General features: G+C 40.2%; 1 protein-coding gene across 1 annotated transcript; it reads right to left on the bottom strand.

The window, feature by feature from the left end:
- Positions 1–22,256, bottom strand: cep162 (centrosomal protein 162). The gene is made up of 30 exons (XM_069656150.1): positions 22,204–22,256; positions 20,857–20,958; positions 19,750–19,885; positions 18,309–18,362; positions 15,979–16,125; positions 14,846–15,023; positions 13,895–13,974; positions 13,761–13,822; positions 11,439–11,469; positions 11,251–11,325; positions 10,936–11,139; positions 9,853–9,934; positions 9,429–9,696; positions 9,066–9,294; positions 8,811–8,974; positions 7,698–7,832; positions 6,248–6,379; positions 5,871–5,983; positions 5,092–5,191; positions 4,576–4,702; positions 4,307–4,470; positions 4,085–4,189; positions 3,760–3,999; positions 2,226–2,438; positions 1,807–2,104; positions 1,527–1,659; positions 1,298–1,439; positions 1,120–1,218; positions 705–839; positions 1–386 (listed from the first exon to the last, which is right to left on the bottom strand). Exons 2-30 carry the CDS (start codon positions 20,914–20,916, stop codon positions 183–185), a joined length of 4,110 nt encoding a protein of 1,369 aa, XP_069512251.1. The 5' UTR covers positions 20,917–20,958; positions 22,204–22,256; the 3' UTR covers positions 1–182.
- Positions 22,257–27,199: the final 4,943 nt, after the last annotated feature.

Below are 27,199 nucleotides of genomic sequence, written 5' to 3'. Positions count from 1 at the left end.
TAATAATTCTGAGTATGCTGTAGCTTTACAAATCACAAATCAGTGCCCATCTGTGATATGTGCTCTTCCCCTGAACATATTCTAATGCTGTGGTACCACCTACCTTTGGCTTCAGTACAAAGTGATCAGCATTAGTTTCACCAACCCCCAACAGTCAAACCTTGTGTGTGTCTGTGTGTGTATTAACTCCTCTGGGTGGAGAGGGGGGCTGTGATGGGGGTTAAGACCACTCCCTGTCTCTGGAGGTGTCTCAGGATGTCCAGGATGGAGTCCAGCTCCAGACGGAAAGCCTCCAGCTCTCTGCTCTTGTCCTGAGCCAGACGCTTCCAGCGCTCCACCTCTGACTGCTGATCAGCCTCTGACGTCTGCCACGAGCAGCCGATCACCTGCAGGGAGAGGACGGTGAGTTTGTTCTGTACCTTTTCAAGTCTCTTATGTTGATTAGTAGGGGAGTAGGTTCATTCAGGTATTTTTCTGGAGGTTCAACACCTGGTTTGCGATAAATAACATTACAATAAATAAAATAGAGCCCAGGTTTAAAAATAGCACAACAACCCGTTTAGCTCAAGAACATGCCTCTGTGTGGCCCTAAAAAAGCCCTGTATAAAGCAGCAAATAATCATAGGGTTAAGCAGTAAGAGGTTGTTGGACTGGCGTGTTGAAAACATCATCTTCAGAACTCTTACTTGTCCCATCTTTCATACCTGCTGCAGCTCTTTCTCTCTGTGTTGGTGCCTGAGCTCCATGTTGACGATTTTCCTCTCCAGGCTGCACAGCAGCTTCACCTCGGGGCTCTGAGCTTCTTTAGCTTCCTTCAGCTCCTGCAGCAGTCTGGTCAGCTAAACAGGAGGAGAGAGCAGTGACTCATTGTCAACACAAGCAAATATAATAAAGCTTAATGATTAGCTTTTTATTTTCGTCAAAACATAAAAGTAATAATCAAGTAAAGAAACAGGAAAGCCCAAGAATATTAGCAGATTCTTCAGACTCTTTTGACCCTGAGGTTCATTTTATTTTTCCATGTCAAATGTAGTACAAATAAAAACCCAGCACACGAGTTATAAACAAAATAATCTTTGGTTTTCTTGTCAATAATCGTCTGTTGCATTGAACCCCCACCTGTTTCTGCAGAGCGTCCTCTCTGGTCCTGGATATTGCCAGGGCGTCTTTTGCTCCCTGCAGCTCTTTCAGTTGGTCTTGCAGATGTTTCAACATTATCTGCAGGGAAAAGTAAAGGTCAAAGAATTATTTTCAGAACTTCCTGTTTACACATGACAAGTTGTTGAGGAGCCAGTACCTCCTGAGTGTTGAGCTTATTGGCCAGTTCAGCAACCTTGGAGGCAGAGTGCTCCAGGGCATGGCTTGCACGCAGCTGGTCCAACACCCTGAGGTGTTCTGCTCTGATGGAGGACAGCTGCTCTGCAGAGTGCTCCCTCAGCCTAACACATCACATTAAAAACAGTCATTAGATCTCATCCATGCTCTGCACGAAACGTTAGTTACTGTAATCACACATGTGAATCTACCTGTGCAGCTCATCCTTGGCTTGTGCAGCATCAGCGTTCAATGCCTCCTTGTCCTGCTCACTCTGCAGCTGCAGCAGCTCCAGGTCCCGCTTCAGATCCTCGTTCTCCTGCAGAACCTCTGATATGTGACTGCCTGTTAAAAAATGCAACAATGAAATTGAATATTCGATGCAACTTAGTCGACTTGCATTCCAAAAAAAGCAATTTATTTATTTTTTCCAGATATAACAGAATCTAGTTTCCATCCAAGTATGCGTGAGTAAAGTGGACACCTCTGTACCTGAAAAGACAGTGGGCTGGTAGGTCTTCTCATACTGAGCAGCTGGAAACTCTCCTGCAGTGGCAGAACTGAGAGTTTTTGCTGGGCCTGGTTGTCTTTTGGTCTCTGTGGATCGAGATTCTGGTCGTGGTTTGGGGACGGACAGCATGTTCCTCCTCTCCTTCTGCAGTCTCTCTAGGGTGTGGCTCAGCTCCTGAATGGTTCGGGTCTTGGCAGTGAGCTCTTGGTTCAATCGGTCGATTCGGACACCAAACGCTGCCTCAGCTTGACGTTGGTGTCGCCCTGGACTTGGCTGCGCCTGTGTAGAAGAAAAGGGGTTTATACTAGCTTGTCTCAGCATGCTAAAGTTAATAATGAGGCTGAAGCTAAGAAGGATGTTTCTACATTTCTACAACCTGTGAATCTCCTGTATAACAAACCTTGCTTTTGAGCTGCTGCTGGAGAGACTCAATCTGGTCCTGGAGGGATTTTTCTTTCTCCTTATGGGCTTCCTTCACACGCTGCAGCTCTTCCTCCAGAGTTTGAACTTGTGATGTCCACGGCTCGGTTCCAGCTGCTGAGTCGGCTGCCTCCAGCTGCTGCTTCTGTTCCAGCTGCTGCTCCAGATCTGAGATCTGCTGCTCATAGCGGAGCTAAAGACAAACACACATGGTGAAATTTCACTTGTAGCATTTTCTACCGCATTTCTTCTTGATGATTTTTATGATTTATTTTTCTGAAGTATTTTCTGTTACATCAGTTTAATGATTGTGTTAATCCACAATTAGTTTGTTCTTGGTGCACATTTATATAAAAACCAAAACGTGTAATTAAGGATTTAATATGTATTTTTCACTTGTGCTGATCACAAGACTCAGCAGTCAGAGCAGAGATGCTGCTCCACTTGACACATCTCTAAACACACAGCAGGGTGCAGATTCTACAGATGATTTAACATCTTAGTTTTGATAGTAAGCTACAGGGTTGGAAATTAAGTACCCACCACCCACCAAATGCGGTGTTTTTGTGCAGTGTCGGGTGATTTTGCTTCATGTACCAGCCGCAATGGCGGGTAGCATATACAAACAAGTAATAGAATTGCAGTGTTGGGCAGTAACGACGCTACAAATAGCAGCGTTAGTAGTTTAACTACTTTTCTCGTCTGGGTCAAAAATGTTGTCATTGGCGATTTGCTGACATTTAAAACCATATAAATCATTTAGCCAAAGGTTAACTAATTTCAGTTGGTGGCTATTGGGCAAAGTAAGTTCAACGCTGTGGGGTAAATTGAGCCAGTTGTTCAACTTACACTATCATAGGGCAATAAAGTTAAGTTTCTTTCTTTGGTAAAAAAGAAAAAGTAATTTCCTGTATGTCATCATTTTAGTACAGAGTGTTCCAAATAAAAATACCATAATAATAGAATTATGAATGAAAATAGCTTTAAAGTAGCAAACTACATTTTCTGTATTGCTGTAGCATAGCCTGCTACATTCCTCTGAGGGGTAGCTTCAGTGCAGTGAAGCTAAATTTAATGCAGAGTAACTGGCAGCTTTGCTCACTACATTTCATAAGTAGCTTTCTAAACACTGTCAGGAGGAGACGCAGGCCAAAGAGGCGAAGGTCAGAGTGGAGAAAAGAAGACAATGGAGAGTCCCAGGAGTGGTTTTCAAGGAGACAAGCCAGACAATGCTCCGTTCGACATGTCGCCAACACGCTTTGGATGCTAATAAGAGCATAAAACTTGAAGCCATAAAAGACCACGACTCGAAGCCATAAAAGACCACGAGTCGTCCCAATGTAAAAAAGATCAGAGAAAATACATTGTCGGAAAGTGGCTGGTAAAAAGAATTAAGTGGCTTGTAGATTTTGGAATCCACCAGCCACAGTGGCAGGTGGACAAAAAAGTACATTTCCAACCCTAATTAGCTCGTTTAAATCCCCAGAATACAGTTTAGGAAAACACGTCTTTACCTTGATCCGTTGGAACTGTTGCTCCATGGCCCGCAGGCTGCGTTTGGCCTCCTCATCGTGGCTCTCCAGCTCTGCCTCCAAACGCTGAATCCTGCGCTCCAGCAGGGCAGTGATCCTGCTGGGTGGGGACGTCCTGGCAGCGTCCACATCCTCTGAACCGCCGGCTGAGGCTGCTGCGTAGATCAGAGCGGGCAGGGAGTTTGGGTTTCTACGTCTCAGTATCTGCTCCAGCTCCTTCACCTGGTAAAGACAGAAAGACTCTTTGACAATGGAGAGGTAGATGTGAGGACAGAGGGAGTGAGTGTAAAAAGTGTGTATGACATACCTGTCGCTCAAGGTCCTGCATCCTCTTTGTTTCCGCTGTTCTCTCTCTAGCCTTCCTCTGCTGCTCACTGCTGCGTTTGCTCACATCTGTTTTCAGTTTTTCTACCTGAAATAGAGACAAAAACCTGTTATTACAAAGTTTTTCCAAAGTAAGCAACATGAAACTCTTTTGGCAAATCCTAGCTGATGCTACAAGGTCTTAGTGATGGGCCTGGGGCCTCACCTGCTCTTGGAGTTGGTGTATCTCAGCTGTAGCAGCCTTCAGTCTGCTGGCATCTCTGTCCAGCAGCTCCTGGTTCTCAGCAAACCACTGCAGCTTCTTCTTCAGGGCTGCCACCTCCTCTCTGTACTTGTCCTCCAACACACGCAGCTCAAACGTCCTGTCACCTGACACATTCAGAAAGATACAAAAAGAACAAAGATAAATTGTGCCTGTACAGTGTCAAAATAAGGAGCTTTATTAATATCCCACTGTTTTGCATCGTGTGTTACCTGAGGCAGACATGGCCTGAGTTTTAGCAAGGTCTCTCTCTTTCTTCATGAGCTGCAGGTCGACCTCCAGAGCCTGCTTCTCTTGCTTCAGTCTGTAAACGTCGTCAGACAGCTTGACCTCATTCCTCTGCACACAGAAACATTTCCTAAGGTAAGTGAGGGAAGCTGAATTTAAGGCTAATGCTGTGTCTTCACCGCATCGCATACCTTCCCATATGCACCTGTTTACACAAGCTCTTTGTGTTGCTACAAAAACTATATTTGTACCAAATTATATTATATTTTAAAATAGTCTCTATTCTATGAATTGTGCTGGTATGTACAGTATATTTAACACACTATGTTGCCATGTATTATTGAATAAAAGGACTTTAAGTATGAATAAATGCTTCAGGCTGCAGTTTAACTCGCGAGACTCCAGCCTGTATGGACCTGAGAGCAAATCTGCTGTGTGAGACGTGACATTAAAAAACCTGAGATCTGAGATGCCTGCTGCCTCGAGTGACTGTGACTCACCTGAAATGCGTCTATTTGAGCTAACAAGTCTGTGATGCGTCGAGTGTGATCCATTAAGCAGACATTTCCAACAGGCCTTGAGTTTGTACTCAACTGCTCCCTGGTGAAGATGGAAAATAAGAGGTAAACAACATGTTTATTCAAAAACACAAGGTAATTACAGGAGCTGCTTAGCAGTGAGTCGGGGCCAGCAGAACCGTCCAGACCAAAATTACCATAAAAACTTTGAGTCATGTGTCTGCCATTCATGAAGGACAAAGTGTAAGTTGGTATAAATGGTTGTATCTGCATCATCCAAGTCTTAAACTCACAGCTTTTGCCACCAATTACAAGTTGTGATACAGAGCTACACGTAAAGATAAAGTCAGAGCTGATTTCACACAATTAGTGTGAAAAAGTTTGGTATCACCAGGGCTGTGATAGCAGCTGTACACATATGTGAAAGGCAGATTTTAAACCAGTATCAAATATTCGGTTATAAAGACAAATTCAGAGAACCTGTGTACTTCATTTAGACAACATATAACTGTGTGTAATTCATTTTTAAGATGAAACGCTACATAGTGACAAACTGATGTTCAATGATAATGATAAGATAAACATCTGTTGATCCCACAACAGGGACATTTTCTCTTTTTCCATTGACTGAGATTTTGCAATAAAACTTTACGATAAATCAAAGATATGTCTGGAATCCACATTCATATTGGGAGATAAGTACAAACAATTTATCTACAGACGGGTCACACATCCTACAGACACACCTTCAATGAACTCACCTGGTGAAAGTCAGCTGATTCAGCAGCGTCTGGTTTTCATTAAACATGGCCTCCTCGTTGGCTTTACTTTTGGCCTGCTGAGCCTTCATCTGCAGATACAGCTTCTCATTCTCCTGTAAAATAAATGCACAAGAGTAAACACATAATCTCATATTAGTTTCCCATTGTCAGCTGAGTTTGATTGTGTCAGTCCAAACCAAAAGTTGCTGCAGCTTGGAAAACAGCCTAAATCATGGCTCAGTCACAAAGTACGTACAGGTACAACCCTTCATTCTGGCACACAAGCTGAACAGAGTAAAGGCGGGATTTACAGTATAAATCCAAAAGCACATTTTATGAATTAAGATGATAATAGATACATATTAAGGGAAACAAACCTGCTGGTAACCTTTAATGAGCGTCTCCTGCTCTTTTATTTCTTTATCCATCTGTTGGAGCTTCTCTTCTGTAGCAGAGTCCGTCGTCTCGGCCGATCTCTTCTTCTGACTGGCTTCCTCTGCACTTCGCAGCTGAGGGATGCAAACACAGCTAGTTCAGTTCATATTAATGCATCACTTTATGGACTACAAATGTCCAAAGCTTTTTTTACAATCTAATTATAAATCATTCAATATTGACCAGCCTTCATGTATGAAATCCACAATAACAGTTTGTATTTGTTTAACATTTAGAGAGCTCAATGGAAGCCATGAGAGGCAAGTGAGGAAAAAATATCTGCCAGAACTTTTTAACAAATGTTATTACAGATAAAAAATACAAGTTTGGAACGTTTTTGCTGACTGGCCTCTCAGGGCTTCCATAGAGCTCTTCCCTTCATCGCTGCTTTCATTTATGACCTATTTTGTACTTCAGTGTTTGTATGATATCCACAAAGAGAAAGTGCTGGTGTGGAACTGCTATGATAGGAACATTTGAATTGCACTTGTTTATGCTCTGTTGATCCCAGCATTAACAAAACATTTATCAGCTGCATCATATTACCAATATCATTTTGGCAGGGATCGATTTATGACCTGGTTATGTTTCTTTTCTTGTTTTTCCAACTCTTATGTTCTCATACTTAAGTTCTTGTTGGGCTGTCGTGTAACAGACTTACATAAGAAAGAGGAATGTCTAGATTTACATTATTGCACCATAACAGTGTGCAAAAACCTAAAATGTCATTTTGACCTTGACCATTTACCACATATATTCCCCTTGGTTGTGCTTTTAACAGTTGACAAACATTCAATGTTTGTCAGCACATCAATGAACCAAATAAGTTAAAAATAATAGGCTGCAGTCCCAGCAAAGACAAATAAAAATGTATATAGACAACCATCCTGCTCTCAAGAAAAACATGTCTCTCTGCAGAAGTGAAACACACAGTGTGAATTTCAGTCGTAAACTTGTGCTACAAAGATAACAAAATACAGCCCAATCAATACCTAGGGAAGCCAGTATAATCGGCTGATATGGGCCTGTCACAGATATTTGTTTGTTTTCTGATCATCGCCCAAATAAAGACTGTTTTACATCAGCAGGGTTCACTCTGACTCCAAAGTAAACATTGTACTCAACAGTCTGCATCACTTACAGCTTCAGATAGCAAATACAGCAGATATCAAATATCTACAGTTCTTCACAAGTTCATATCAAATCAAATCAGGTGCAGAATCCTCAAAGAGAGGGTGAATTTTCATTTCAGCTCAAAAGTTTAATATATATGTTGTCGTCAATAAATTTCCCTCCATTAAAAACAGTTTCTGTCTCAGAAGTCCAATTAACTCAAGACATGGAATTAGTGATTGGTTTTAAAGGACCTGTGTTTTGAATGTTGTTTTTCACCTTGCTTTGCAGCAGGAAATTCTGCTGTCTCACTGAGGTGAGCTCCTCGGCTCCTTCCTTCATCACCTGCAGCTCCCTCTCTTTCTGAGCCAGCTGGACTCTCAGCTCCTCCAGCAGAGAGCGCTCCTCATCCCTCTGCAAGAGAGACATCAACATTGAAATGAACTCCTTCAGAAAGGAGGACTGTGGTTTGACTTACTCTGAGTTAAAATTCGCTGGCTTTTTGTTTCCAGAACAGCTGATCAGAGTTAGTTCAATCAACTCTGAGTAGGTTCAGCCAGAGTTAAGTGCGTGCACGCTGACTATATAAAGCCAGCATTAATGAAGCCCCGATACCACTGTTCACCATGGCACCATTTCTACAAATGATGACTTTGACACAGATTTGTCTTTTGATTTTTTTAATCATAATTATAAAAGACTTTTGCAAAGCGGTCAGAGCAGCACAGAGACGCAACGTTTCTTCTTTTAATTCGGTAACCGCTCAAACACACGCGTGAGACGGGCTGCATGAACGAGGAAGTCGAATGAGGGTTTTATATTCTAGTGGGAGGAGACGGAGCAAAACTCTGAGTTTCCTGAAGAAAACCTGCTCCCGACCAGATTAGGTTCACAGACACAGTTACCATAGTAACCAACTCAGAGTTAAAGTTACCTCTCTGTCTGAAACGGCAAACCCGAGGTTTCCCTCATTTCAGGGTTAACAAACCCGGGGTTTTCACTAAACCCGCTTTCTGAAACGGACCCCTGGTCAATCCAACCTAAAGCCAAAGAGTGTGAATGAATGACAAATGGCTCAGTGTCAAGGGCTCATGGAAAAAGCTACAACCAAAGAGACAATCCAGGCACTCCAAATATGAAAATGTTACAATGAAGAAAGGATAACTAAAATGCTTTAATGCTCCTTTTGCATTCCCACCAATTCTACATGAGTTTTTGATCTTAAAATTTAGCCCATTTATCAGTAAGGTGCCAAGTTAGTGCTGAGTTAGCATGATGTCGTTTTTTGTACACATTGAATGCATGCAATGAGGATATTTTGCAGGGTTCTCATTTAAGACAAATTGAGTTGTGAACACTGAAAACTCATATTGAGATGAAGTAAAATCTTACGTTGTTATTTTGAAGAGAATTCGTCAGGCTGCTTTCTTGAGGAAAACCGACTTCCTGTTTGTCTGCAGCCTCCTGGTGACGGCTGGTGTCTATCTGCTGCTTGAGGACGGACACTAAAGACTGAACAGATGCCACCAGCTCACTGCTCGCCTTCAGCCCTGGATCTTCCAATCAAACAGTCATAAAAGATAATCAAACACATAGATCCAAACATAACAGAAGAACAGAAACAGAAAATCAATAATTACTAATTACCTGTGTAGTCGTCTTTTTCTTGGCTCTTTGTGACTTTGGCTTTTGCTTGTGGATGCTGCAGAGGACGGGAAACAGAGGATTGTGTTTTGGCTGCAGCCGCTCTACTCGTCCCTGACGACCTTGAAGCCACTGCTGTTCTCCCCTCGACTCTCCTGCCCCTCACAGGAGCCACAGTGGGTTTCCTCACTGATGATGTAGAGGGGTGAGAAAAGGTCGAGCCCAGGGAGGCCTAGGGAAAAACATTTTATAATTCATAATGGTTTAAGAAAAGTGCCTTAAAAAACATGAAGCAACCATCACCACACTTGATGTTTTTACTAAATAATAGTCTCATAAGATTTAATGAAAAAATGCTCGCCTCACCTGAGGTTTCCTAGCCTTGCCAGCCTGAGAGGATGTGTAAGAACCATGATTGTTCTGATCATGCATTAGCCACTCCACTTCCTGTCTGATGCTCCATGTCAGGTTATGGTTAGGGGGCTCTGGGGAAGTCGACACATGGCTACTCGATCCCTGGACTCCCTTTTTCCCTGTAGCGTGGTCGGCCTTTCTTGGTTGATTCACATGTAACTCTGGAGAAGTCACATCAGGAAAAGTCCTTTCCAGGAAGTGAGGTGTCTTGTCTACAGCGCTGTAATCAGAACATGAAAGGAGAAAAATCATCACAACAATCATCCACATTGTCCCTTCATTTGCCGATCAGTAACAAGTATGTTTAGTCTTCGGGTGTGTTCCTGATCTCATTATTTTGGATAATTCAAAGTAAGAATTGCAGTTGAGTCCAAACCTGACGGGCTGGAGGGAGAAGCCTCTGATGTCCTCCTTCTCTGGCCGGATGAGTTTCATCAACTCCTCTGCAGTGGGCAGCTCTATATACACAAAGTAATTATTATTAACTAATTATTAAACATACGTCAGTCCTCTCATGAGCTTGGCATTTGTAAACACTTAAGAGCAGTAGATCTGTCCCATCCAGGGCTGTCTCTTTAACAGAATGTGAGCTTTGGATAACTGCTGGCTAATATGTTGAACCTGTGCCTTCTCCCCAAACCACAGCGTTATCAGGGGATCCACAGACTTCAAAGAGTTCTGTTCTGGGCATTTTATACTTTTGTGATCTTAATGACCGACAGGTACAAATCATGGGCAGCCAAGGCTGATTGATGCGCCTGGGGAGTGAAAGCAGGCCGGTGTGGTCCGATCCAACAGACGAGCTGCTGTAGCTCAAACTGCTGAACAAATTGCTGGTTCTGATAGAAAGGTGTCAGAACACACAGATTATCACAGTTTGTTGTGTATGGGGCTGCACAGCTGCAGACCGGTCCGAGTGCCCATGCTGTACCCTGTCCTTCACCAAAAGCTCCTACAATGGGCACGTAAGTATCAGAACTGGACCACAGAGTGATGGAAGGAGTCCACCCCTTCATGGAAACAGTATTCCCTTGGCCTCTTTCAGCAGGATAATGCTCCCTGCCACACTGCAGACATGGTTCAGGAATGGTTTGAGGAAAACGACAACAATTTCAAGGTGTTGACTTGGCCTCCAAATTCTCCAGATCTCAATTCAATCGAGCATGAGTTTATAACCAAAGATTTTACCAGAGCTTGATGGATAGTGGGTTACTGACAGCTGCACAGGATGCATTGGTGTCTACAGATGGCTTATTTTCTCAAGTGCTTTTAGAGCAATAAGATAAGATAGTACTTTAATGATCCCCAGAGGGGAAATTCGGTATGAGACAGTCAGCGTTGCTGAATCTTTAATCTCTATAAAAGAAGCCCTTGAACTGGGATGTAGACCAGTGAATTATAATGACATTAAGAGTCCACTGTTCCCCCAAACACTGTTGACATTCTTTTAGTGTCTGACCTGACTCAGTGGTAGAAGCAGGCTGAAGAGACTGTCGGGCATGATGAGGAGGTGAGGCTGGAGACACAGGTCTGTTGATCCTCCCGCTCCCCTCCAGAGGTGAATGATGGTGATCACGGTCATCTGAATCTTCCACCACATGGATCTGTCTGTAGGCCTCATGGAGAGCCTCCATCTCTGAGCCTCCACTCTGCACATACTGGCCTGTAAACAAAACACATTCAGCTCTGCTCTGAATCTAAACAATGCACGATTAAATGATTACTCAGGATGCAAGACTGACTTTTTTATTCTTGACCCTGCTGTGTTTGCTACCTCTGTCAAGTGATCCTGCTGTGTCCTTCCTTCTTTCTTCTAGACCAGTGTCCTCCAGAGAATCGTAGAGAGAAACTTACACAAAAGTTATGTTGGGTTGAGTGTTATTTACAGGGATTCCACTTTAGTGCCTTTTTTATTATTTAATGTTCTAAAAGTAAAAGTGTAGTATGAATGATTTTTCTTACCTTTGGCAAGAATTGGAGACATTTTAGACTTCTGAAAAAAGACAAGCGCAGGAGTTATTTGTTCATGTAATAAGATGTCAGTTTGTAACATTTCAGAATATATGAGCTGTCTATGGATTTAAACTTATGTCCCTCGTCTCCTGTTTGCAGCGCTGAAATGATCAAGTCCATGTAAAACACGTGTCAGTCTAAAGATCTGATTTTGACAACGAAAACATTTTTCTTTACACCTGAGCTTCTTTGATCAACATACCGGTATATACTGTATATTTCAGATGAAGGCCACAGTATAGGGTTTAAATTAAGACATTTCTTTGTCCTTTAGTTTCATGTTTCCTCATCATATTCTGTGTGTGCATGTATGTGCATATGTAGACATATTTTTACCCATTTGCTTCTTTTCCTCGTTTTACACATCTGGTGGTCATGTTCTTTTGCACATGTGAGATTAAGGTGTTAATTATCTGGCATGTACCGAAGGGCAAACTGTGTGCTGAGGGCCAGAGCCTGAAAAAGGCTGTTATTGCAGCTACGCGTGGGTTGTTATTTAGCATGTTTTCTGATATAATTGGTTAATGCCTTCACCATGAATATGAATAAAGGCTTTTTACTTATTTATCCAGAAGAGCTCTCAATCTGTTTAGCTTTTCTGATCAAGTATTAGATACAGTTTTAAAACAACTAACTCAACATGAATGTGTGATTGTGGGCTCTGAATTGTGTGTTGCTGATTTCTCACCATAATAAATTTGCTTACTCCTTCAAATCAATAACCATGTGGTGGACAAACAGAATACAAAGCAGACTGAGCTGCTACAACAGTTAGTACAGGTGGACACACATTCGATTGTTATAGCTGTAGCTGTGCACAGAGAGATCATTCTTAAGAGCTTGTTGGCACAGTTTTAATCTCTATTAACAGATTCTACATAGAAATGTAAAATGTAGATTAGAGGACGTGGATTTCTGGGATGGCAAGTGTTCTGGTTTCCATTTGTACTACACTTGTAGTCTGAGTAGTATTGACCAATCACGTATCAGCAGGCTGCGGCGTATGCAGGAAAAACAGTCCGTGAGGAGAGCAAAAGCAGGCGGAACATAATCCACCATAATGACATCCCGGCTCCAATCAGCGTGATCTGACGATAATTTACCTTCTAATTAATCTCTTTAATCAGCCATCTGCAGAAAGTCAGCAACAATCTGTTCTAGATCTTAAATTCAACTTGAGATAAATTCCCTGACGCTGTGTCACGAAAGCCGTTTAGTGTTCAGATTTCCCAACTTCCTCGAATGCATCGGAAATGATCGGTCAGACCTCCGTTCAAGAAACTCCTCATTTTAAAGTAGTTTTCTTCTCTTGAGACAGACCTGACAAAGCTTCATGTTGACTTGTTCCTAATCTGCATCATGATGTTGTTATTTCAGCAAACTGAAGAGCCGTTAATTAAAGTCAATCACAAGAAAATCTGTTTCTTTTTCTGTAAACAATGCAGCACGTGGAAAAGAAAGTCTTGACTGGAAGTCGTTTATCGCTAACCGCTGGCTACACGCCTGGCATGTTCCCTGTTGTACCCAGAGGCTATATCGCTGTGAGCCGATGGGATCCAAGATTGGTAAAGTTTAAATAGACTTAGACTGTATTGTCCCCAGTGGGGAAATTATTTTTCACAGCCAAAACTCTTAGACAAACACCAACATGTAACATCATTAGCATCAGACAGCAACATCAAAAATAGCACATACAACCTAGCATCACACAACTGTGCCCGCTCAGCAGGGCCTTCTATTATTCAGGGCAGCTATGGCTGCAGGTATCAGGCTTTTCCCAAAGCGGGCTCTTATCCATCTCAAAGTCCTGGACCTGCGTCCTGGGGGTAATGGGGTGAGTAGGTGATTGAGTGGGTGTGTGATGTCCTGTTCTATTGAGGTTGCGATGCATGCGATGGACCTGCTGTTATGCGTATGAGTTTGGCCCGGTTAGTGACAGATAGCAGTGTGAAAAAACAGCATGCAGTTTAAACATGCAGCACTTTGTTCTGAGATCCATAAGGTGATTGGAATCTCAGTCCGTAGGGTGTAGCATACTACTAATACTTTCTGAAGATAAAAGGCTCTACACTCATGTTATAAAAAGGATCAAAACACAACACTTCTATATAATGCTGATAATAACTCAGTGCAGATATTATGGAATTAGCAAAAAGGAGGAAATTGCAGTAAAGAAATGCCAAACCAGGTCAATAGTCATAAAAAATCGGATTGTTTAAGTAACTAACTAATCAAAGAACACAATCAGAGTTTATTCCTCTAACTACAAACCTCCTCCAGTGGCTCTTTTTCGTTCTCTTCTTCCTCAAAGTCCTCGCTGTAGTGTGGAGAGCCTGAGAGGGAAAAGACCTGATTAAGACTCACAAACAGGAAGGAGAGGTATGCTGAGGGTTCATTGCTCTTACCAGGAGACTCTCTGTCGCTCCCTGTGACTCTGGCCTTCCTTTGATCATCATCACTCTGCTCCACCTCTGCCTCAGTTCTCCTGCAGGGAGGAGATTCGTCCTCATGACATAACAGTGACAAAAAACCTTGATCTTTAAGTTCAGAGCAGGAGGCACTGCATCAGGACCCCAGCAGGCATGGGGTCCACAGCGTGCAATTCAAATCTTCATGGCTGAGAGCACAAACATGTGTGTAAACGCAGACACTTTAAGTTACGAAACACTGATCTACATTTTGTTGCATTTTGGAGTGCAAAATCTTATCGCAATACAGGTTCAAGCTGCAGTCTGAGGATAGCAGTGTGGGGGCACTATAGCATGAAACAACAAGAATAAGCTGCAGCCAGTCAGCAGGGGGCGCTTGAAAAGTTTTTGGCTTCACTTTTAGGGAGCTGTCATGTCAGCCATCTTTTCATACAGTCTGTGGTCAAATCTATCATTTGTGATGCATTCAGGGAAGTCGGGAAATCTAAACACCAATTAGCTTTCGCGACACAATGTCAAGGAAATTTGTCTCAACTTGAAATTTTTGATCTAGAACCGATTGTTAGCTGTTAGCATGCAGATGTCTGTTCATAGAGATGATTAAAGTGTTGTCAGATGATCGCTGATGGGAGCCGGGATGTCATTACCACGGATTGTGTTCTGCCTGCTTTTGCTCTCCATACAGACTGTTTTTCCTGCATACACCAAAGCCTGCCGATATGTTGATTTGTATTACTCAGACTTTAAACATACTACAAACTGAAACCAGAACACTTCTCATACCTGCATGTACAGATTCTACATTTTTATGTACAATCTGTAAATAGAAATTACCTCACATCTAATCATGGCCTGCTTGCTTTGAGTCTTAAACGTCTGTCCACTAGTGCTTGTAGATTTAGAATTAGTGCATGACCATCTACATACCTGAGATTAGCGCAGTCGGTAGGACTTGTTGAGTCCAGCTCCCTGTTTAGTTTAGAGTAATCTATAGTGGAGGAAGCTCCTGCTTCTAGTTTTGAAAAGAACCTGGCTTTCTCTTCTTCCTCCTCCAGAGTGTCCATGCCCATACTGGTTCTGTTTGCAGCTGGTACCGTCACTGAGTCTGCTGATCATATAAAGAGAGGCAAGAACAACTGTGATTCTTCTTCTTCTCGTTTGTGTGAAGATAATGTAGAAATTTAAGTTGCCACATCCCATATTCAGCATAAAGCTTGTTCAGACCAAGAGTGGACACCGAGTAGAGGGCTAGCACACAAAAGGCTGCTGAATAATCCAAAGGACTACAGTTTAAAATACCAGATAATACCTCCTTTTGTTATGCGGCATATATTAAAACATTGGAAACTTCACATAAGACACAGTAAAGTCTACATGTCTATATTGTACAGAAACATCAGTAGGGACACTGAAAGCAGGAAGTAGTAGGCCTTTTTCACAGCGGACATTTTAACATCCAACAGGAGGAAAAGCACAGGTGTTTATAGGACCATTAATGATGGCTGTATTCCATTTAGCAGCTTCAATTTCATGGTCCTGGTTGTGTGCATGCTGACTGCCTGTCATGGCTTTCTCAGAGACCTGAATAGAACAGAGCCAATGTTAAAGTTATCATTAACACCTGTGCTTTTCCTCCTGTTGGATGTTAAAATGTCTGCTGTGAAAAAAGCCCATAGCACATGTGGCACACTTTAAATGATGCCATTTTGGCCAAACGTAAACAAATTTAAAGAGAAAGCATTTCCACCAAAGTTGAAGCCCACAGGTTGGTAACTGACTTCATTGTAACAGGACATACATCCTTTTGAAATGCACCAAATCCCTGGAATATTGGTTTATCATGAGTATCCCAAAATTAGAAATAAGATAATTAAAAAGGTAGAAAATATTACAGGGCTGTTAGGGGGGTCTGGTCTTGAGTTTCAGACTTTGAAAATCTCCGCCATAGAAAACCAGTTTTTATTAATGATTCGATATAAAATATAATCCAACAAACTGCTGGTAAAAATTTACTTTTGGCCCAATTCTAAACCTGTTCATCTCTGTTGTGTAACACTCACCGTGTATCTCAGTGCTGTCTCTGATGACAGCCGCATCTTTAAGCCCTTCGTCCTTTGAACCAGGCTCTTCAGGATCCTCCACCTCCTCCTGAATTGACTGAGACCTCCTCAAAGACTTCCTGAAAGTCTTCCCAGACCCCTGCAGTCCTGGCAAAAAAAAGGCATAGAGAAGTGTTAGCAGGACAGGCCACATCGAGTACGAATATAACACCGTATTCAAGTGCATTGAACTTTACAGGTGTGGTCATGTCTTTTTGTCCTTACCCCACCTATGAAAATATTTTCTTAAAGTCATTTTTAGATTTTATTAATGTTTGGTTCTAATAAATGAAGAAGTGAATGAATGTCAGCTGCAGTTGGTAGGTAATTGCATTTATCAATTGACGGGAGTTCGATTGCAGCATTATTGCCAGGCTTTTTACATGAATGAAAAACCTTCCCCTTTTTTCAGTACCCACTTTCACCCATCGTCCCATTGTGTATGTAATATTGAGTAGTCATGAATTACTTGACTTTTGTCTCATTCTACTTTCCCTACCTTTTTAGTCTCTATAATAACTAAACTCCATGCTAAATAGTGAAAAGGTCACAATTTGCTTAAACATCCTCATTTATGTTTTTTTTTCTCTGTCCATTTTTTGCCTGAATTGGATAATAAAGGCTGGAAAAAGACAGGAAATGCAGGGATAAGAGAGAAGGGATGACATGCAGTAAAGGGCAGAGTGTGGGAATCGAACCTGTGGTTGCTGCAGTGAGGTCTCAGTGCTACTCATGGCCTCATACTGCGGCCCAGTGTTGTTTTCATGTATAACAAGTGAACTTACACAAATATTATATATATTTCAGTGGTTTAAGGAATATTATCTTTTAGCAATAGAATAAGTATCTATTTATTTCCTCACACCTGGACTTTTGCAACATCTTGTTTACCTGCCTCATCACCAGGGATTTTGTTGCCAAGCACCAAACTATGCAGAACTGTGCAGCCAAACTTCTGACAAAAACCAAACTCTTCTCTCATCACACTAGTTCCATGCTCCTTACGCTGGTTACTAGTTACTTTCTGTATCCATTTCACAATTCATAACCTATTAGGATTGAAATGACCAGGCACCAGAACGCGCAGTGAACTTTTAACTCCTTACTTTCCAAAAGATCAGCTGGGTTAGGCCCTCCAGCTGTTCTAGAGCCCAGGTATGCAACCACTTAATTATTTTAGTAGCTTCACTTTAATTTAAAATATATATTAATTAGGGGCTTGTATTTTACTGTTCTTGTTATTCTTATTTAAAATCCAATTGATTAAAAGCTTTGCTTTAGGTATCAGATGCTAGAAAAATGTCTGACCTACAAATATACGTTGCCAATACCACATTTTGAGTTCTGTTTTGAATTTAGTACATTACCACTTTTTCAGGAAAATAAATTCCCAAAGTTCAATCCGGCAATTTTAAGTTAAAGGTTATTAAATATATTCATCAGTTTTAATATCATGTTTTCAGTTAAAATGATTAAGGATGAATCTACCTTTAGCAGTGATTAACAATGGCGGTCAATTATTTAGCTCAGAAAAAAAACATCACTTACACATCAATGACAGAAACCTTGTAGAGCTACTGGTGCTACTGAAGTCTATGGCTCTACTGATTAAGGGACTAAAGCAGCACTAGCTAAGGGTTCAGGGGTTGGAGGTTGAAGTTACCATCTTCACTGTCCCCCTGGGAGTGACCCTCACTGCTGGCTGTTGGGGAATCACTGGAGTGAGTCTCATCCGGCCTCCTCTTTTCTGACACACTCTGGTGGTTTTCATGAGTGGGAGTACTCACACTGTCAGAGCGCGAGTCATCAGATGGAGTTCTGTTAAGTGTTTCTTTGTGGTTCTTTTCCAATTGATCGGGTTTATCCAGAGCTTTGCTGCGAGGTTTAGGGATCGGCTTAAGAGCAGGCTCCGCACTGACAACTTCAGACAGCGAGAGGAAAAAATCAAACTAATGCAGCGTTTGTATCGGACATCTAAACTATTCAAGGAGTTAGTCTCATTCATGTTGTTTTCATACACTATGTCATTAACAACAAGCATCTCAAATGTTGAAAAAGGGAAACGCAAGTAAAAACATTTAAAACTTGAGTTGTGTTTTATGGGCAACTTTGTAAAACATACTGCTAATGAAGAAAGTTAACAGAGCAGATACATACAGGGAGTGAGAAACAGAAAGAGGGGGAATTATAACGACCTGAGTATCAGAGGAACTGGGATCCTGTGTTTAAAATGAACTAAAGGAATGTTTATGTACTCTTAGAGTAGTGAGACTTTCTCAACTCGTTCTCACCATTATTGCTCTCAGACTTTTTGGTTTTGATAAATCTGCTTTTGGTCGTCTCTGCTGAGAAAGGAGGAAAAAATAGAAAGGGACAGTGTTTAAGATATTAAAGTTAATAACTGACACATACAGTGCTGTGAAATGTACACCATTTTTTGCACGCTTTTGCAGTTAATTTGATGTTTCATACACAGTGATCTGTTCACTGGATATTACTGCACATTGATTACATTGTCATGTATCTCAATGACAAACATTAGACTCCAAATTAGTCTTTTATGGGTCTATAAGCAGGTTTATCAAAATAACACTTTAATGCACGCTCCCCATACGAGCATTCTGTGCGTGTCTATTTCACTGCTCAGCGAACAGACAGCTATAGCAGGGCTGCACAATTAATCAGAACACGGCCAAGAGCAACATCCAGATTGCAATGATGTACTTTCCTACAAACCCTGTTCTCCATGTGTCTCCATATGGTTGGTTCAGAGCTCAACAAATCATGTGTAGTTTTTTTGTGATCATAAAAATTATGAACATACTAAATTTGTGAATCATATTACAATTGTAATATCTTTCCAATTAATCACAAGATTTTTTTTCCATGTCCTGTAGCCATAAGCCGATGAGATATGCAAAACTGCAAAAATAAAACAGAAAAAGCTGGTACAGGACAGTGTTTTGACAGAAGGAAATGAGAAAAGAAATTAAAATGTGAAACAGTTCTGTGACACCATCATGCTTTGCCTATTAGAAAAGGAGAGAGTGAGATGGAGATAAGTCAGTCAGAAGTGTTAAAGAGCAAATTCAAGCTCGGGAGAGAGCGGTGCTTTGATGAGGAGAGTCCGCAGGGGAGTAAAGACAGTTCTTAATGGAAACTTCCAACTGAGCAGAGATCTATCCAGGCAGAATTACTATTAACAAAACTGAATCTTGCATAGTGGCTGTAAAGCTGTATTTAATAAATACAAGATACAACTGGGCTATAGCTTTCTTTTAGTGCTATTGATGATCTTCAACTAGGACTGAATGCAAGCAAAACAAAGTTCATGCTTTTTGTCTCAATCAAAATATGTTGTATTTAACTTCATAAATCATTAACATTTACAACCAATATAGCTTATTGAAAATGCAACAGCATATTTAAAATCTCAAGATCAAACTCCTACAAAAACTTTTTCTACAGAAACAGGTCCAGCTTCCTGCAGACAAACCCTCTGTCAGTCCTGGGTTATGGTGATATATTATAATCTGCAGACATGCTGCTGTTTCTACCATCAAACCCCCTGAAACAAATTATCACTCTGCCCTCAGATTCATTACCAGCGATCCCTACAACTCCCAAATGCTTTAAGTTGCGCTGGTTTGTCTGGAAATCGGAAAATCTGCCTTTAGTTTCAGCGCACAAAGATGGATGTTATATCATGTCGAATCCTCTCTTAATTATTACCTCTCTCTGTTCCTCCATCGCTGTGTTCATCATCTGGCCACCAGGACACTGTTGGTTTCTGGGCTGTTTTCTGGCTGCTTTTAGCTCCAGTCTTCTTTTCAAAGCCACCAAAATCCACAGAGTCGTCTGAAACAGACTGACAGGGAACCACGTTTTAATCAGAGATGCATTCAAGTTAAAACAATTAAAATAAAAACATTTTGTTTCCATTTTGCCACTGTAATCCCAACTCCACAAGTTTGATCTGTTTCTGTACAGTACTTTCACTTTAGATAAGTAATCATCCAGCCAGTGTTCTAATTTGTGAGAGAGTTAGAGTTGGTGTTGACTGGACAAATGGACATATTGCTAATGGAAAGAATACATGTTCAGTCACTCCAGTCGAGCCTGAGAAGTTCTTATCTCATACCTAGTAACACTTTAGACATGACAAAGTTCTGCATCGACTGCATGATTTATGTTACCCTTGTACTTTGTACTGACTTAATGCAATAAATGTATTGTTTCAATTATCATATTTTAATGCACAAAACAACAACATTTGGATAGACTAGGAAACACTGTTAAAGAGCCAGTTGTTGAGGAGATACTTCTAAAATTAGATCAGTGTATAAAATCTGTTTTTTAAATCATAGCATTACCAGTTACAAAACGAGGTATAAAAGATAGGTTATAAACAACAAACCTATTTATATAAAGCATTACAGCATTAAGCGCTCGCGTAAAATATTTAAGGATTAAAAGCATGAAATTAAATAAAAACCTGTCATCTGCCAAATGCAGGTTAAATGTGGGCTGTGGCAGCTAAAGTAATCCAGTAACATGCCAGCATGGAAATGGGTCTTTTTTATAGTAATCATTCTAGTTTTTTAAAAGGCAATTCTGAAGTTAAGAAAAGTCAGGTTTTAAGGTTACAAGATACATAACATATTTATACTGTTAGCTATCACTGACTCAGCGTTTATAGTTCTAAAACGTTCTACATAGATTTCATAAGTTGCAGACAAAAAAAAACAAGTGGATGGTAGGAATGTTCAGTAACTTACCACAGTGGCAGGCTGGGGAAATTTCAGACCCTAGCATGTAGGTTGCACAAAGTTACATTACCTCCTTTAAGAACAGCTCAAACTGTTCATCCAGCTCCTCTTTGGTCAGTCTGTGAGACATGTTGATATTGTCTGATCCATCAGCCAATAAGAAACCGGACAACTGTCGGAAAGATGACAAGAATTTGGGGAAATAAATTACACCTCATTTGTGTAGGATATGCAAAACAAATATTATTAAAGCCCAACATTGTATTTCTTTATCTATTTTTTAACTAAAAATCACCCATCCCAGCTAAAATTATGTACACATTAAAAGCACCAAATTTGTACTTAAAAAGTACATTCACATTCACCATTAGAGTGAAAAAAATGGAGTCTTGACTTTGATAAACCAGTTTCACAGCAAGGCGTCAAAGGGTCTCTTTTCACTGTTAGTGATAAAAACCACACTTCCCCTTTAACATTTTTACAATAATGAGAGGTGTTGTGGAGTACAGTTTAAGCACATTTTATATAATTTCTAAGTGAAATGAATATAGTTAGAATACCTTTTATAAACCTTTTGTAATAACTGGCTTTCAATGCATTGGAGTTGTGCATTTTGGACTGTATTTTCGATCTGAAAGCTTTTTTTAATTTAGTGAATTACAGTAATTTAAAGTTAAAATTTCCATAGTAAACAAACAATGCAATTTCACAAAGACGCATTTTCTTTATTTAACCCTCTTGTTCTAACAGGAATCTCATAATGTTTTTAAACAAGAATGCCACACGTACGACGCTAACGTTATCTGTTAACCATTGTAAATGTTGAAATTTTACTTAAATAAGATTCTGCTCACTAAAGAGTCTTACGCCGAATTGTTTTTTATAACTTAACGAGTAATACAACGGAAGACAACGCATCTCAACATTACGAAATCTATAAAAAGGGATTGGTGTTTAAAATGACATTGTACAGAGAACGGGACGTCGTTAGTTAGCTAGGTGTCACCGCGATAGGATAAGGAAGTGTCACTTCCGGTTACAACTGTCAAAGTAAAGACATCCATTAAAACGCCGTTTCACGTACGGCATTTATGTACCACTCTTGGCTAAGTTTTGACCCCAAATGATCTTTTAAAAGAAACACACTCTGGTGGGGCGTTTACCTTACAAATGTTACAGCATCACTTGGGAAACGCAGTTCACAGTCTACCAATGTCAACGCGATATTTTGAAAAAGTGTTGCTATACTTCCGTTGTTTTTCAGGAGACTTGACACAGCCATAAGCAGCTAAATCTCCTTAGCTAGTAACAAGAACAGTAAGATAACCTTTCCCAACTTATGCGGAATGAAGCACTACGCGTTTATAAGCGTACATATATCACACTTGTATCGTCAGAACTTAAAACAGCTCCTTACTTTGACAGCTCTCTAAATTGAACACTTGTTGAATTGTTCTCCCCCTTGGTTTGTTATTTTGAGTGTTTAGCAGTTCCCGCGACAACTACCGGGTGGCAAAACCAGCTTGATTGGCTAAGAAAAATGCGTCATGATGAATGTTCACCAATGAGGTTACAGATACATCTAGACAGTCGATATATAAACACGGAAGGGCCAAAAGTCTGTGGACTCTCCTTATTTATACAGCCCATGGGACACCCCTGTACAATTACATTTTCAGCCTTTTATTCTTTTGTAACAACAATGACTGTTAGTATATATGGATTTATTCACCTATAGAGCTATAGAACCAAGTCAGATTAACCAGCAGCAATTTTAATAAAAAATGGATTAATTATTTGGGTCATTTGTCAAGTAAATACGTCAAACATTACTAATTCTAGTAAAGTAACATTAATATATTTGGCTTTTGGAGTATTGCTTGCACACAACAGACATTTCAAAATACCAATTTTAGCTTTATGAAACTGTGATAGACATTTTTACTACTTTCTGACACAACAAATAATTATTCAAAAAGAAAAATTACCTATTTATTTGGTATTTACAATCAGTGCTGGCTGCAGCACTACCTTTATGGTGTGATCAATTGATAGATTTATGTTTGATATTATTTCCTCACAATATCAATAACCTAATTTATAAGTAATATGTATTTGTACCCTTTTCAAGCACCCTCTTTCAATTGTGGTCAAAATATCTGCCCATCATGTCCACACAGAATAAAAAGAACAGTCATACTGAAAGAATTCATGATTAAATCAGTGATTTAACCACATTTTTACAAGTATCTCTAAGTGTTATACAATGTTATTTTGCAGGATAGATCAGTCTGTAGTTAACCATAAAAGGAGCATAATATAGAAGTACTTCGCCATATTTTCTCCACTTGGTGGCAGTATTGAGCTGAATATCAGTCTGTGTCTCTCCCTGTGTCTGTGTGCCTGGAGGGCAGTCCGTCACCAGAGATCAGTAGTAATCTAATAAACACAGCCCTGTTCGCTTTCTTTCTTACTTTCAGAGGTCAGGATGGATCCATATAAACTCTGTTTTCACCTGCCTCTCTATATACGGCTCTGTCCCTCATAACCTTGCACACACAGACACACACACACACACCTCAAACACTCACTCTGTGTGTCAAGGATACGAGGAGCAGAGGAGACATCATATTAGCTGTTCTTTTTTGCTGATCTGTCATGTCTACAGCCTCGTTCCAGTTTATGGATCTCCTGATGGACATATATCAGCATCACAACAAACACAATGCTCCACCCCCACACTCACATAGTGTCTGGTAACACAGTACTTTTTCTTAAGCTTGTAGAAGGTACACTAAATGCATTATATTCCACAGACATTATTAGTAATTAATTGTTTCATTTGCAAGTGCATGATAAGGATGAGATACATGCAGAGGGGGTTAGACCCCATAAAGGCCTGTACAGATTAAAGCATGTGTTTCCTGTGTCTGTGTTGTGTTGTGCTGAGTTCATGACTGCAGATGCTAGTTCGACCAATAGAAAAACTGTGACACTGTGTTTAAAAATAGAGAATGTAATATTCTGGTCTATTTTATCACTATATCTAGCACATTACCATAAAGCCATAAATAAGATTGATGGCTACAGTTTAATCAACCCAACAGCGCAGTATTCAGACAAAGTAACACCTGGACCGCCAAATGCTGCTGACAGTGTAACATTAATAACGTGGCACTCTGAAAGGAACAGTTGTTGAGGATGTTCGTTCTTTTACAGAGGATAGTGAGGATTATTTTATAGCTTAAACTTCATAAGTACTGAACGTTCTCTGGTTTTAATATGAACCATCCATATAGATGCAAAGGTCAAAGGCTTTGACATGTTCCATTATAACCTCCTTTCACAGACCTGTGAATGCTGATATTTTTCTCCGACATAAAAAAGCGTCTTCAGAGACAAGGAAGAGCCATTTGAGTTTTCTTCAGTAATTTGCAAATTTGTTTCTTTTTATAGATGGTAAATGGACTGTACTTATATTGCGCTTTTCTAGTCTTCCGACCACTTCAAGCTGCTTTTACACTACATTTCACATTCACCCACACAGACTCATTCACACACTGATGGCAAAGGCCTAAGTGCCAATTTCCAGTCAGGATCTATGTATTGTGGCTGCCACCGGGATCAATTTGGGGTTCAGTGTCTTGCCCAAGGACACTTCGATATGTGGCTGTATCAGTCAGGGATCGAACCCCAAACCATCCGATTGAGAGATGACCGACTCTAGCCACCCCTTATTATTTAAGATGAACTCCCAGATAGTTTTATCACCCTCTAATAGGAAATGCATTTTCTATGGGTGACAAAGATGAATAGTTGGTTAAAAGTTGCTCCACCATTTTGGTAAGGACTGAAATATCTCAACAACAATAGATGGATATACTTGATGAATTCTTCTGACTTCTGACAAGCACTTCAACAATGTCGACTTGAATATGAGTGATATTATTCAACACTTTTTGAATGCATGGCCATGACATTACGTACAGAAATTAATGTCAGGAGTAATAGTAATAACTTTACTGATAATTTTACTTAAAGTCTATTGCCACCATCAGGACAAAATTATTACTTCTCCAAATTGGTTTAGAACCAAATACCTTAAAAATTAATAATATTCTCATCAGCCACACCTGAACTTTACTATAAGGTAGATGTTAACATGCTAACAAGCAAACATGATAAACACTAAACCTGCTTAGCTTCAGGAAGTTAGCATTTTCATTGGGATCATGTCAGCATGTTGATGTTAGCATGATAGTTAATTTTGAGCATGTTAGAATGCTAACGTTAGCATGCTCCTTAATCTTTACTTTGTCCTGTATAGTAGTAAATGTTAGCTTGCTAACATGCTAAACAAATAAAAACAATAAATGATACAATTTTAACTTGCTTAACATTAGCAAAATACTTCATTGTTATGATCATGTTAGCCCAGGGATTTTAGCATACTTAGCATCTTAACTTTGTCCTTAGATAGGAGATGTTAGCACACTTACACGGTAAACTAAGACAGTGAACAGGATAGCCTAAACATTTAAACATTGTAACGTTAGCCTTTAGCATGCTTATGTTAGTATGATACTTTATGCTACTTGATGACACTGTGTAAAGGAGCCCCCATTGACAACCGATGAAATAATTATCAAAGGAAAAATGGACACAAAAAACTCTTTAATAGCTTTAATTGTAGCCACACATGAATTTCTGTTGTGAATCTCGCTCAAATATTTACATAGTTAGATTATGTATCATTTTAAACTTAATATTAAGCAGTGTATATTTTATTAATGGAGTCAAACAGAATGCTTTTCTCTTGTTTTGCTATTATGTCACAATCATAGTTTAAATCATTAATTAAAAGATCTCAAATTGGATAAAGATGTATGATTCTAATTAATTCTGAGTTTATAGACACTTTAAATTTTTTAATTTCAGTTTAGAGCCAAGGAAGGTTGTAGTGATGTTTGACCTGAGGGAATAGATAAACTGAATGGCTAAAAAAAAACTGCTTCCTGTTCATTTCCTAGAAGCAGACAAAATGAGTAAACCCTTCACAACACTGGCTGTGTCATTTTTGCTATTTGAAACATAGCTGAGTGAAGAAGGGGGAGGATCACAGCCAGGAATTATAACAAATACATTACGCCCCAGTCAGCTAAATTACTGCCTAATGCCTTTTAAAAATGGCACTTTCAGGCTGTAAAGAACCATCAGTGTTGCATCCATCCATGGTAGCTGGTTGACTGATTGGGATGTGGATGCTGCTCAGCACACTCCCTTTTTCATGTGCATCTCTGATGTAAATGTACCAATTTTCCGGCAGTAATGAAGGCTTCGTCCTCTCCTGTCACACTGACATTGGCATCACCATCTCCACCGTGAAAACTGGACAGCTACCTTCATCCTTCCACCCACCAGCTCTTTATTCTGATCCATATTCATCTGCTTCTTAAAGCAAAGTGGCTTATGAGGATGCGCTTCCATCACAGATAATTGGAGTGACGGTAAAAGTGCACCTTCTGCAGCACTTCCTGTATTTTTAGGGTGTTAAATTCCACACTGTATATGTTTGAGGCTTTCAAGTTTGGTAGATTACATGCTTCACCTCAGACCCCCTCCTAACCCTGGATTCATTTAATGGCTTTGGGTTGGACTCGCAGGTTGACCCTGAAGAGGAGGCAGAGAGTGATGGAGGCTTTTCATTTCAACTTTGAACTTTAATCTATTAAAACCGGGACACAACTCTGAATTCTGTACCTACATCCTAAACACGATGTCTTAAAATGTGAGGAATTTAATCCATGCATGAAATGTAACGAGAAAGTAACAAAAATGTCAGTATTGAAACTGAAATGGTACAGATGGAGTTGGAAACCTCAAAAGATGTGAAAGAATAGATTCTGTGTTGCTTCTGACATGTTGACCTCTGAAAGAAAGTCTAAAAGGGAGGAGTCTCTTATCAATTCAATGCCACATGATCCAATTGTGTACAACACTACTCTTGGTGAATACAAACGTAGCAGAGAAGAGATGCTGTATGGTGTGTAGGATGCCATGAGGCAGGATTACAGCAAATTCACACAAAAAAAGCCCAACTCAGCAGGGAACATGAGCAATCAGACAGTCAAACAGGTTGATTACTGGAAGAGAGGGCACCCAAAATGTTGCTAACAATTGCACAGAAGAAGTATGTGCACAAATACAACAATTAAGAGTAAGTCAAATCTGAAAAAGGCTGCATTTTCTACAGCAGGAACTTTCCCCAGGGAGCAAGGTCATAATTCAGTCTCAGGGACATTATTTTAATTAAAAAGTCTCTGCCTGGGCCACAGGTCTTTCCGAAGTTCAGGTTATTTTGGGGCAGTGCTTTCAGGCACTGAACATTTCTCATTGGAGCGGCAGCAGGTGGA

Source organism: Semicossyphus pulcher, unplaced genomic scaffold, assembly GCF_022749685.1.
Source record: "Semicossyphus pulcher isolate SPU_LCO1_2020_fin unplaced genomic scaffold, fSemPul1.0.p SCAF_9, whole genome shotgun sequence".
NCBI lineage: Eukaryota > Metazoa > Chordata > Actinopteri > Labriformes > Labridae > Semicossyphus > Semicossyphus pulcher.
The sequence above is the reverse complement of the archived record's forward strand: the minus strand, read 5'-3'. Positions and strand labels throughout refer to the sequence as shown.

Coding starts and splice junctions, on each gene's coding strand:
- cep162 (XM_069656150.1), bottom strand. CDS start 20,916: ATGTCTCACAGACTGACCAAAGAGGAGCTGGATGAACAGTTTGAGCTG. Junction 2,439..3,759: donor AACAGTTCCAACGGATCAAG/GTAAAGACGTGT, acceptor GTTTGTCTTTAG/CTCCGCTATGAGCAGCAGAT. Junction 1,440..1,526: donor GCCAAGGATGAGCTGCACAG/GTAGATTCACAT, acceptor GTGATGTGTTAG/GCTGAGGGAGCACTCTGCAG.